Source organism: Eptatretus burgeri, chromosome 3, assembly GCF_056783735.1.
Source record: "Eptatretus burgeri isolate ZD-2024b chromosome 3, Ebu_testis_v1, whole genome shotgun sequence".
NCBI lineage: Eukaryota > Metazoa > Chordata > Myxini > Myxiniformes > Myxinidae > Eptatretus > Eptatretus burgeri.
In genome coordinates, this window is record NC_140963.1 from 133837553 (window position 1) to 133850780 (window position 13228).

General features: G+C 41.9%; 1 protein-coding gene across 7 annotated transcripts in view; it reads left to right on the forward strand.

Annotated features, from left to right (window-relative positions):
- Window positions 1–12771, forward strand: part of LOC147031012 (uncharacterized) — a 105797-nt gene extending 93026 nt beyond the window's left edge. For 5 of the 7 annotated variants that reach the window (XM_085875683.1, XM_085875682.1, XM_085875677.1 and 2 more), the window contains 2 exons: window positions 1445–1513; window positions 12493–12771. In XM_085875683.1, the coding sequence (XP_085731809.1) occupies window positions 1445–1513; window positions 12493–12668 (245 nt within the window). In that variant the 3' untranslated portion in view covers window positions 12669–12771. Of the gene's footprint in view, window positions 1–1444; window positions 1514–7254; window positions 9130–12492 lie in introns of those variants that run through there. The other 2 variants (XM_085875680.1, XM_085875681.1) reach the window with 1 other exon arrangement.
- The last annotated feature ends 457 nt before the right edge of the window (window positions 12772–13228 follow it).

A 13228-nucleotide genomic window follows, 5' to 3' on the forward strand; every position in this document is an offset into this window, starting at 1 on the left:
GAGGTTGGGTGTGTGACAAAGACGAGCTGATGTGATTTTGGTGAAGATCCAGATCCAGATCCAGATCCGACTCGTATAATTTTTTTCAGTGATTCTTCACACTTGAGACGTAGAGCCATAAACGATATATAGCACGATTTATCAAAAAGTTGTGGCCGGATTTGGACGAAACTTGGTGGACACTGTGTATGTGACAAGGACAAATTGATTCAATTTTGGTGAAGAACCGAATCCGGATCCGGATCTGATAATTTTTTCAATGATTCTTCACCATTGAGAGAGGGCTAAACCGATATATATATAGCACGATATCTCAAAAAGTTGTGGACGGATTCAGACTAAACTTGGTGCACTGGTTGTGTGTGTGACACGTACAAATTGATTCAATTTTGGTGAAGATCCGAATCCGGATCCGGATATGATAATTTTTTCAGTGATTCTTCACCATTGAGAGGTCGGGCTAAACCGATATATAGCATGATATTTCAAAAATGTATTGGGCCCGATATGTTCTCGTGGATCAGGCATTGCATGGCGGAGGTACGCACTCGATCAAGTGTCCTAATTATTTATATGAACTGAGTGTGCTTGAGAAAGCCTGTGCCGAGTCGGTAATCTGCGATAGTGATACCGATGTGAAAGCGATAGCGGAATGATCATTCTGCTGGTGTTCCACGATAGTTATACCGGTATGGCGAGAGCGATGGATCCTGACCTGTGCCGATTACCAATACTGATCTCGCTTTAAAACAGTCATTTTTAATACAAGTTGAAGTTGGAAGTAAAATAACCGTTCTCATTATGGGGGAAAAAAGAAAGCCCAATGTGGGAATACTTTTTTAAAATTACAGTGTGTCAACGATGTGTATGTCATATATGAATACATAACGGACCATTGGACCATCGGACCATTGCATATTTTTGAAACCTGCGTGAAAAAAAAGAAATCTTATTATTACTTTAATGAAATAAATATCGATATACCGATATATCGATATCGAAAACAATCGGTACCAACAGAGCCTAAAATGGAGTATATGTTGTGATCAATACAATTTCTTTGAAACATTATAAAGTGCGTTTCTAAGAATGTGTTGCAGGGCATTGCCCACCAAAGGTGGTCCGAGAAGGGTACCTGCTGGTGTGATTAAATGGCGAGCTTGTTAAAGATCAAAGAAGCTTATTTCTTCTGCTCAAGATGAACTGCATATCCTGAGTCAGATGGCCCTTCCGCGAGTTATGATAATGTAATGCAAATTATTTCTCATAATCAGGTACATTCCACCTGAATATTGGGGATTTGTTTCTTGTAAAATTTGTTCTGAAATCTTTCTTCTTGTTATAGTTGTGAAATATTTCCTATGGAGGGGTATTAGCATAAAATATCACGGTCGTATAATACTTTAACAATACAGTAATTGTCCATATGTGTTGGCTCCCACAGAAAACGATGTTGAATACACTGCTGTGGTGCCGAGACGCAGACCGGCACAAGAAGCACAATCGGAATATGGTAAAACGCGAACGAGGTGTTGGTTGTTTTGTGGTTTGACTGTTTCCCCACCAACATACAGTCAGTATGTCACCTTGCTCTTCCTTGAGCTGATATTTCATCTTTAAAAAGTCAATTTTTAACATATAATCATCCAAAAAAGAAATTGTGCACGGATATAAATTGTCTTTATTTTTAGTCTATGTGATACAAGAAGAAAAAATAAAGCCAGATTGAAGAAATAACCATTTCGTCACATCAATGACCAAATGTCGACAAAATGTCACAAAGTCTGAATACTGTGGAAAGTTCAATGAAAGATGGATCGGCGACCAAAGTCCCAAGTTCAGTATCAGGTACGTATGTCCTCCTGCAGTGATTACGGCTGTGCACGTGCCCCTCGTTGAGGATATTAAACGGACAGGAAAAGCTTATGGGATTAACTTCCCAAGACCTGTGGCCAAATCGTGGACATTCTGAGTAGGGTGCGGTTGACATCGAAGGACGACATTCCATTTCATCCCAGACCTGCTGAATTGGGGATAAATCTGGGGAAGTTGCAGGCCATGGAAGCAGATCAATGTTCTATTGTTTCAGGAATCACTGAACAACATGGACGGTGTGAGGGCGGGCATTATCCTGTTGGCACGCAATACCATGACCAGGACACTGGAGAAAAGGAATAACCACAGGTGCCAGAATCTAATCCCAATATGTGATTGCCATCAGATTCCATCGAATGACAAGCAGAGCTGTATGATGGCGTGCTGTTCACTCACCCCATACCATTATGGAGCAACCTCCAAAGCGGTTCCTTTCAACCACACATGCTTGAGCATAACACTCATTACGATGACGGTAGACACGTTGACATCCATTTGCAGAGGACACATTGAAGTGGGACTCATGTGTAAGCATGACATGAATCTTGACTGTTGATGTCGTCCAGTCAATAATGGTCATATGGCAAGTCGACATGAACAAAGCCAGTAAGCGGTTTATGACTGTCTGGGGATGAATCTGTCTGTTGTTGTGCTGTGGTAACAGCAGTCTGATGTCTGTTCCTCAAGTGTGTTCACCTTATTTACCTGTGTTGAGCAGGGGTGGTAGGTGACTCATGGACAACTTCACCGTAAACAATTCCTAACATCATTATGTTGTTGAAACTGACAGACTAGAGTTGAAATGGTATTTTGGTGACATCTGAAATGCTGTGTGCCTGGTGTTAGCTTAACGGTTAAGGTGGTGGGCTTGGGATCCCAGGATGCTGAGTTCAAATCCCAATCGGCTGTTGAATTAATACCAGGTGGGGTTGACTCTGCCTGTCACCCTTCCGAGGTTGGCAAAATGAGTGCCAGCTTGCTGGTATCCTGTATCAGAGTGGTGACACATCCAGGATTGTGTCCAACAGCCAAGGAGACTGCTTCGGCAGCACCAACGCTCTGCACAGAGTATGGTCCCGATGGATGGATGGATGGATGGATGGATGGATGGATGGATGAAATGCTGTGCAATGTCATGTTAGGTCATCCCAACTTCCAGTATCCAAACTGTTTGATGATGTTAATTTGCAGACAGGCCTGGCATGATGTTAGACGTCTTAAGATGTGCAAATGCGTGAAAGTTTGCAAAGACTCTAAATAAAAAATTTTGGCCACAAAACCAATTCACATTAAAACAGCCCCTTGCCATTACATCGGGTGGACGTGCAATTTTGGTCCCGTGCTTCACGTCTCGCTCATTCAAGTCATGCAGTGATGGAATGTGCTCATCCGTGTGTGTTAGCTTTGTGTACATTCAGGGTTTTAATCCTTCCATCTCATATTCGGGTATATTTTCGTTCATTATATTTTTGTCATGCACAGGTGTTTTTGGGTGAGTGGAACTCTGGTTGTACTCTGCTGTTCAAGTGTTTTTGATGGTGAATGTTTAGGTTTCTCTACCACTTGTTTTATATACCTTTTGTGGTTTTGTGCCATTCTACATCCATCCACCTTCCTCTGTCAGCAGTTTGCTTCCTGCAATGTGCATCCTGAACCCACTTCTTCGTTGTAATCATGTTATGTGGTTTTTACTTTTCCTTCCTGTTGACGTTGACTTCAGGCTTGTGGCTGTTACACTTTGATTACAATTTTATTGCCGGAACACAAACGCACTTTGGTGTTGAATCACCTTCCTCTGCCTCTATATTTTCCAATTACTCTTTCAATAATTTTTGGTCAGTGAAGCAAGCAACCTGGGAGGAAGGACCAGAAAATATTTTGTACTTTTCTTATTGTCACAACTCATGAAGACAGAAATCTGGTTACACTTGGATGAGGCAATATCTCTTGTTGATGCTTTCAGCCAGTGAGGATGCGATCATTTTTACCTCCAACACTGAAGGTGGACAGAGGTTATGTTGTCAACCCTGTTTGTCTGTCTGTCTGTTTGACTGTTGTTTCTGATGATTCTGAGTTTTTTTGATTTTTTATACATGGTCAACGCTCGTGGAAGAGCTCGGACACAGAATAGATCAGGACCCAACATAACAAAGGGAACAGCAGGAGAAAGGGGAAACGCCAACAGAAGGGTGGAGGGAGAAAGTCGATGGAGATGGACAAACAAGAGATGCAGGTAACGATGAGGGGTAGGGGAGAATGCAAGGGGTGGACAAGATGGAGACAGAAACAAAAATTTTAGGAGGGGTGGAGGGTGGTTTCATGGGTGAAAAAAAGATCATGCATTTGTATGGGGGATGACTTGAGATGATGGTAAACAGACCTGGAGGGAAAACCTGGAGGGAGAGAATGAGATTGAAGAGAGTATGGAAGGTGGTTCCACAGGTGGAAAATAAGAGGAATGAATGACTGGAGGTGAGCAGTGATTCTGGAATTAGGCAGTTTCTCTCGGAGTGGGCTGTTGGTGGACCGCATGTGTCCTGTAGATACCTGGGGGGGGGGGACGGGGTGAGGAGGAGGGGACAAAGCATGGACAGAGGGTGCAAGACCAGAGATGAGGCAGAATAAGACAGATAGCACCGACCTATCAGTGATGGTGAAGTGATCGGCCCATAGACTCAGCTTCATTGTTGAAGATTCCAATGATCTTAAAATTCCAATGATGGTTCCCACGGCATCAACCTGAGTTTGATGAGAATTTGTGGATTTTGAGGATGAATTAATCCGGTTTGGATGAAGATCTGGATCTGGATCTGAAGACGATAAGTTTTTTTTCAATGATTCTTCACCATTGAGAGATATGGCCAATAACGATATGCAGCACGATATTTCAAAAAGTATGGACGGATTCGGACAAAACCTGGTGGACAGGTTTGGTGTAACAAGGACGAATTGATTGGATTTTGGTGAAGACCCAGAACCGCATATGAGATTTAAAATTATTTTTTAAAGTGATTCTTCATTATTGAGAGATAGTGCCAAAAACAATATGTATGTATATTTATAAACAGATGTTTGGTACTACAGAACTTTAATATGGATACAAACAAACACGACATAATAGTGACCGAAGCTTTTCGTGCTGCACTCTTCAGGGTAAAAATCGCAGCAAGTGAAGGTGGAAATGAAGGCGCGTGCTTTATACGCAGGTCTCAAGAAGGTAGACGCTGATTGGTTCAACCGTAATGACGTCACGGTTAATCCGAACACCCATTGGTTCGCTCATCATCTTCACCTCGCTCCCATTGGCTGGAGCAGAGTTCGTCGATGATTGACGTTTGCAACCACATGCTGGAGAGAGGGGGGATGGGTTTCCCTTTCGGTCCATTCACCGTTTGTTACCGTACTTCCCTTGATCTTTCCATGCTGAGAGAGACACAGAGATCGTACAAATTCCTTTTGACGACATAATATTGGATCGGTAGTAAGGATGAAGGTTGCTTCCAACATACGTAAATGAAATGAGCTCCAACCTCGGCTCAATATCCTGAACATACCTGCATTGTACTGGTCTGCACAGATAGGGTTGGCAACCAGGTGCTGTGCAATGGCAGATGAAGCGGGTACAGTGGCCGGTGGTTGCTGGATATTTCTACATGCTCGCACTGGTTGTGTTCTAACCCTCACAATCTTTCTTCGAATCGCCAAAGGGATGTGTTGTTTGATCTGATCAGCCAATCTTCGTGTTGTGCGGCCCACGTACCGAGCTTCACATCAGCACTTAAACTCATAAATAACATTGCTGGTTTGTGAGGTGGGTAGCACATCCGTGTTGACTGACGTCAGCAAACGGCGAGAGGTAAAGATTACTCGGGGTTGCACAGCCAGAAACGTGTTGGACACAAAATGTTTGATTTGTACTTCAAACCTTCATGATGATTGCCCTTTCCAGGGCATCCTGATATAGACTCGACATTTGTCCGGACCAATCTTCCAATCTTTTATCGTGTTTAGAAACTTGTGTACGTATCTCTTAACTATATGCTCAGGATAACCATTCTCACCGAGTATATTCATGATTTTGTCAATTTCAGCAGGAAGATTACAAGGTGAACAAATCCTCTGTGCTCTGTTAACCAGGATATTGATCAAGGCAATTTTGTATCTCGTGGAGCTATCGGAGTCCCAGCGAGTATACTGCCCTGTGAAAGTCGGCTTCCGGTAGACGGATGTTGTGAAACCAAGGTTGGATCTTTCAACCAACACGTCCAAAAACGGTTTCGTGTTTGACGATTCCAGCTCCGTGGTAAACTTCAGCGCTGGATGGAGAGTGTTGAGCCATTCCTGGAAATTGTCACGTGCTGTCGGAGACTCAAACAAGGCAAAAATGTCATCAACATACCGATAGTATTCGATGGGGGAATCGACCCCTTGTCGACCAGACAGTTTCTGCATTTCGTGATAGCCTACAAAGATATTTCCAAGAGCTGGGCCTCATGGAGAACCCATGGCCACACCGTCCGTTTGAACATGCATCATGTTGTTAAAACTGAATTCCACCTTCCTTGTTGCTGTGTTCATTAATTCAACGAAGACGTGTTCCGAGGTCATCGGTTGTTCCATACGAGCCGACCAATGGGTGTTCGGATTAACTGTGACGTCATTACGGCTGAACCAATCAGCGTCTCCCTTATTGAGATCTGGGTATAAAGCACGCGCCTTCACTTGCTGCGATTTTTACCCTGAAGAGTGCAGCACAAAAAGCTTCGGACACTATTATGTCGTGTTTGTATCCATCTATATATATATATATATATATATATATATATATATATATATATATATATATATATATATATATATATATATATATATATATATATATATATATATATATATATATATATCATGATATTTCAAACTAGCTGTGTATGGGTGATGACAAAACTTGATGGATGAGTTGGGTAGGTGACAAGGACAAGCTCATAACATTTTGGTTAAAGTACGAATTCAGATCCAGTCCATTAATGGGACACAAAACGAAAACTGTTCAGCCTGGCGGAGGCGTGCGCTTTATCGAGTCCCATTCTAGTTACCCCATGCATGCGAAGCGAAAAGCAGGGTTAAGCTATTGGGGTCATGTCTGTCCATCCATCTTATCAGTTTATGATCAAGGAACAATTTATTAAAATTGAATGTTATACTGTACTTTGAACATTAATAGGAAGACAGGTTTCTCGTTTTACTGTAACTTGGATTTGAATTCATCCTGATCACACATGTGAAGAGAGGAGTGAGATTATATTTTTACTTTGTCTTCTTCTTCTTTTTTGTATATGGCCAATATGGGGCGTACTAAAGTTGAATGTCTCGGTTCCGCAGCCTTTCTGTCTGCCTCGGGTGAGTTGGTGGAGGTCTAAAAGTCGTCCCGAGAGCTGTCGCAAGGGACAGTGTGATGTGATGTACTCCATCGTCTGGACTCCATCGGCGCAGCCATACTCCAGGAAACTCGGAGAGAAGACGACAAAAAGGCCGCAAACAAAAAGATTACTCTGTGTGCCTGCTTGGCTGTCAAACAAATTAATAATCATTCCCAATAGGAAACTTTCTATTTTAAAGGACATTTTAAAGGACACAAACAGGCACGAAGAATTAATGCAACATGTTATGTTCGATAGGCTGAGAGAGACTTGGTAAAACTCAGAATTGGTTTATTTATTCACCTTTAAACCTCTTAAAACGTTTATTTAAATTGAATTATAGACTTGAACGCGGTCTCGTGTCAGATTCCTCTGTCTCTGAGGGAGAGTCGAGGAGTCATTTACAGGATTGATCTCTCCGTTGAAATTGAGGACATCAAGAGCCATTTAGCGGAGGTGGGAATTATTGATGCCCACAGTTTCACCACGGTCAGGGAAGGGGTCAAAGTCAATACCACCTCGGTAGTTTTGTCCTTCGGCAACCCTGTCCTTCCCCCAAAAGTTTTCCTGGGGTATCAAGCCTTTACTGGACGGGAATACATTCCAGTCCCCTTAACATGTTACAAATGCCAAAAGTTCTGTCATACTGCTTCAGCCTGTAGGGCTGGAGACCCCAAAATTAAGACCCCAGTAAACGTGGTTCGGAGCAAGAGCAAAACCTGAAGGTCCGGTTAACGTACCAACCGAATCAGTAGGAGTTCAGCCTGAGACGAAAGAAACAGAACGCCAAACTGAGAGTGCAATCACCTCCGTGGATATGTGTATTACAAAAATAGGGTTCATTGGGTTTTTCACCGAAGCAGTAAATTGTGCAGCTCAAGCATAAAATAGATCGGAGAAAATCTAAATTATTTCTGCTGCAGCCATCAAACATTTGGGCTGGGTGGGATTTTCTTCCAAGACGGTTAGTAAAATTTTCAGTCAATCAGGCTAAAAACGCAGAGGGACGACTCCAAACAGTCTCAGGATCCCCCTGCTGATTAATGAAAATTATCCAATGAAATGCAAAAAGCTTAGCTGCTCATGGGCCGGAGTCGATTAAATACATCAGCGATCTCACATCCAAACCGGATATATTCTGTATTCAAGAAACCTGGTTAAAAAAGGGAAACGGGGCGAACAGTATAAAGTGCAAAGCATTTTGTTTGTTGTTGTTGTTGTTGTTGTTGTTGTTGTATTGGGATGTAGCCGATGAGTTTGGGTGTGTGGTGTTGAAAGAGCCTCGTGGCTTTGATAACGCCAGTAAACACAAAAAGAAGTGCTATATTCTTGAACACTGTGTGGGGTCTCGTTTTCTATGAACTCTCTAGTTTCCTTCTGTTTGGGCCTCGTGGTGGTGTTTGCTAATATTGCTTAAAGTTGGGTGAACATGGGGCAACCGATCCAAAAACTATTATTCACCATTAATAATAAGTGTATTGGTTATTTGTGCAAGTTGTGTTGTGACTTCCTGTGCTGCTTGGGGGTGCTGCCATCACATTCTTCCATTTTCTTCCTACCTAACTGCTTGCTTTCAACGAATGAAGAAATTGTTCAGCTCCATTATCGATGTTTTCTCTTTAATACTTGACCCTAGGACAGAGGTAAGCCGAATCTCAATGTATCATTGAACCTGTTGAAGTAACTTGATGCAAATTCTTGATTGTGTGTATAAAAGCATATCATAGTAGCTTTTGTGTAAAGCAATGTACTATGAGTGACAGCATGTACTTAATAGCTGTATTTTTTTTTCCTTTTGAGTTTTTACGTGAATTAAAGACACGCTTTTGAAACCGTCCACCTGTTGGAAGTATTGCAAATTTTGAGGGCATGGGGATGGTTTCATGGGTGTAGAAAAGATCATGGTTCTGGATGGGGGGTGGGTGATTTGTAATGGTGGTGAAGAGCTTATTTCCAATTCTCAGCAAGGACATGGAATCCATCATCATATTGATATGAAATCCTTCCTTTTCTCCAACATCCTCATTTCAGATGATAACTTTGGATTCAGACCAGGTCACTCGACTTTATACTCACCCAACAATGGATGGAGGTCCTCAATGTCAGACATGAGATTTGGGCCATCTCTCTGGACATATATTCTGCTTTTGACACAGTCTGGCATCCTGCCTTGCTCTCCAAACTCTCTGCCGATTGCATCCAAGATCAATTCCGCACATGGCTTCTTGACTTCCTCTACTCTTATCGCCAACATGTTGCTCTCAATGGAATTCTTTCATCTGCTCTCCCCATCAAGGCTGGAGTGCCCCAAGGCAATGTTCTGGGCCCAGTTCTATTCCTGATCTTCATCAATCATGATTTGTCTGACTGGAAAATCCTCGTGATCTATTTGCTGATGACTCCACCTTCTGTTTTGACATCCCCCATCCTTCAGACAAGCATGCAGCAGCCTCTTCCATACCTTCAGACCTTCACAAAATTACAAGCTGATAAAACACTTGAGATATGTCTTTGAATTCTGACAAATCTCATTCCTTGGAATACTCTCTCACTCCGAAAGGACTCTCTCACATCTGGCAATGCCCTCTGCCCCAACATCTTCTTTCTTCACAATCCTCTTGATAAAGTTCAGTCTCTTAAACTCTGGTTCTCACGATCAGTCATGATCTTTCTTGGGCAAACCACAATTCAAAGTTGGCCTCCAAAGCCAGTCATTGACTGGGCATCTTCTGTCACACAAAGGCCTTTCTTGGCATACCTGAGTGCCTTTCCACCTACAAGGCCTTCATATACAGCTTGATGGAGTACTGCTCTCCCCTCTGGGCTGGCTCCCCTGCCTCACAGAAAATGACCAAATACCAAGAACTCAAGAATGAAGTGAAAAGATCCTGGAAGCTGAAGAATGCCAAAAGTTGTACCATTGATAGATGGAGCTAAGGGAATGATGACAAAAAACCTCACAGAGATATTAACCATTCCTGGGAATATTATTACAAACAAATTACAGTTGGAAGCTGTCCAGGGCTCAGCGACGATCCTGAAGAGAGAACCCTCGGCACAAAACTTTGAGAACAGAAAACTTCACAGCTTGGTTCATGAATCGTGACCCCTTACCGGAATAAAGGTTTCACCTCCTGAAACTCACCCACAAGTGGAGATAGCAGGCAAGAGTAACTTTCACGTACACACACATGGGCGCGTGCTCTGTTGTTGCAATTTTTGACCACCTCGAGACAGAAAGAACTTTATAATTCAATATAAGCTGTTTATTCAGTCATGAAATAATAGACAGAAACATGTGCACATGTAAGATAGCCTGGAGCGAATCTAAAGCAGTCTTAGCTTCACATGGATTACATCGAGTATAAATGTGATCTTACCAGGGCATGGTTAATGCATCAAAGGAAACTAACAAAACACCTGTGTCTGATTTAATATGTATCGATATCAAAGTGAGAGGTGGATTACAAATGGAGATCGCACAAAGTGATCCTTGCTAATTTTCAGTGGATAAGACACCTCCCGAGACACCCACCGCTCGGCACCACGGGACCCAACAAAGGTGGAAACGTCGTCAAATTGATGTGAGATTGAAAACAATCTCTAACAAAACGGTCGATATGAAACGGCTCCCTTGGCACGCAATTGGAAATCACCGAACCGTCATATTAAACATACACCTCCAGGAGATGCCCAAAATGTCACATACGTCCAAAATGAACAAATGAAAAACTTTCTCGGAGATGGAACTGCTTCTAAGTTTGATTCTTGAGTTTAAATTTTGTAATTCGGTTAAGTTTAAGAGATAATCATGGGGAACACAAATGCGGAAATGAAATAAAACAAACGCTGATGTCTCCAGGCGTTTATAAGCATCGCAATGTACCCAGTGATTCGTAGCTATGATGAACAGCTTGTTCCAAGTTGTGGCCTGTTGCAAGTCAAGGTAAGGTTGAGCAGGTCAAAAAACATGGCAGCTTCAGTCTCCAGCGAGGTTACCCAGGAAATGTCTTAAGATCCCAGAGAGCGAGGTGGCCAAGGATCACCTGATGAAGGATATAATTAAATAATACTGTTAATTACATCTTCAAAAGGGGAGTTTTAATTAACCCAAACACTCAATATTCACTCTTGCACTTCCTTGGAGTCTTCTTCGTAATCATGCAAAGTTTCAGGCTGCTAGGTTTTATAGTTTTGGAGTTATGGAGGAGACACACTGACACACATTGCCTTTTATTAGGATACTCTCTCTCTCTCTCTCTCTCTCTCTCTCTCTCTCTCTCTCTCTCTCTCTCTCTCTCTCTCTCTCTCTCTCTCTCTCTCTCTCTCTCTCTCTCTCTCTCTCTCTCTCTCTCTCTCTCTCTCTCTCTCTCTCTCTCTTTCTCTCTTTCTCTCTTTCTCTCTTTCTCTCTTTCTCTCTTTCTCTCTTTCTCTCTTTCTCTCTTTCTCTCTTTCTCTCTTTCTCTCTTTCTCTCTTTCTCTCTTTCTCTCTTTCTCTCTTTCTCTCTTTCTCTCTTTCTCTCTTTCTCTCTTTCTCTCTTTCTCTCTTTCTCTCTTTCTCTCTTTCTCTCTTTCTCTCTTTCTCTCTTTCTCTCTTTCTCTCTTTCTCTCTTTCTCTCTTTCTCTCTTTCTCTCTTTCTCTCTTTCTCTCTTTCTCTCTTTCTCTCTTTCTCTCTTTCTCTCTTTCTCTCTTTCTCTCTTTCTCTCTTTCTCTCTTTCTCTCTTTCTCTCTTTCTCTCTTTCTCTCTTTCTCTCTTTCTCTCTTTCTCTCTTTCTCTCTTTCTCTCTTTCTCTCTTTCTCTCTTTCTCTCTTTCTCTCTTTCTCTCTTTCTCTCTTTCTCTCTTTCTCTCTTTCTCTCTTTCTCTCTTTTTTTTTTTTCTTCCCTCCTCTAACACCCTCATTTTAAAACCCACTTAATATGCCTGATGGACAGTTCTGGGAGTGTTTATGCTTCTTTAAGGTGGCGGGAGGAGTGGGGGCATTGGGTGGATGGAAGAAAGAGGGCATTCTTTAACCTTAACTCTTTAACAGGACGATATTATAATCTCATAACTGTGGCAAGTAAAGTTCTTAGATGATATTTGATCGATGTACAAATAACGATGGGTTCCTTCCAGCTCGATTGTAAATCTGTTCCCTGACACTTTATCTGTGACATCATTGCTGCAGGACTAAAAACTATGTTTTCTTTGTTTGCAGAAAACACTTCCTTTCAACAAGCTGCGGAAACGAGCTTGGAGCCTTGCATATACAGCGTTATATTTTCTTGTGGAGATGATAAGAAGGTACTTGGTGCACAGCCTACAGAGTTAGCAGATGATGAACCATCCTATGCTGTAATTGAGTTTGATAGAGGAGTTACAAGATTTGCATAGCGGGAGAAAATCCTATACCCTGACAAAAGTTGTTTATCCTCCGACTAATAATTTGTATATATATATATATATATATATATATATATATATATATATATATATATATATATATATATATATATATATATATATATATATATATATATATATATATATATATATATATATATATATATATATATACTGATGAGCCAAAACATTATGACCATCTGCCAAATATGCTGTTGGTCCTCCGTGTGCCGCCAAAACAGCGCCGACCTGCCGAGGCATGGACTCTACAACACCCCTGAAGGTGTCCTGTGGTATCTGACACCAAAACATGAGCAGCAGATCCTTCAAGTCCTGTAAGTTGCGAGGTGGAGCCACTGTGGATCGGACTTGTCGGTCCAGCACATCCCACAGATGCTCAATCGGATTGAGATCTGGAGAATTTGGAGGCCAGGGCAACAACGTGAACACTTTATCATGTTCCTCAAACGATTCCTGAACAATGTGTGCAGTGTGGCAGGACACATTATCCTGCTGAAAAACAGGCCACTGCTATCAGGGAATACCATTGC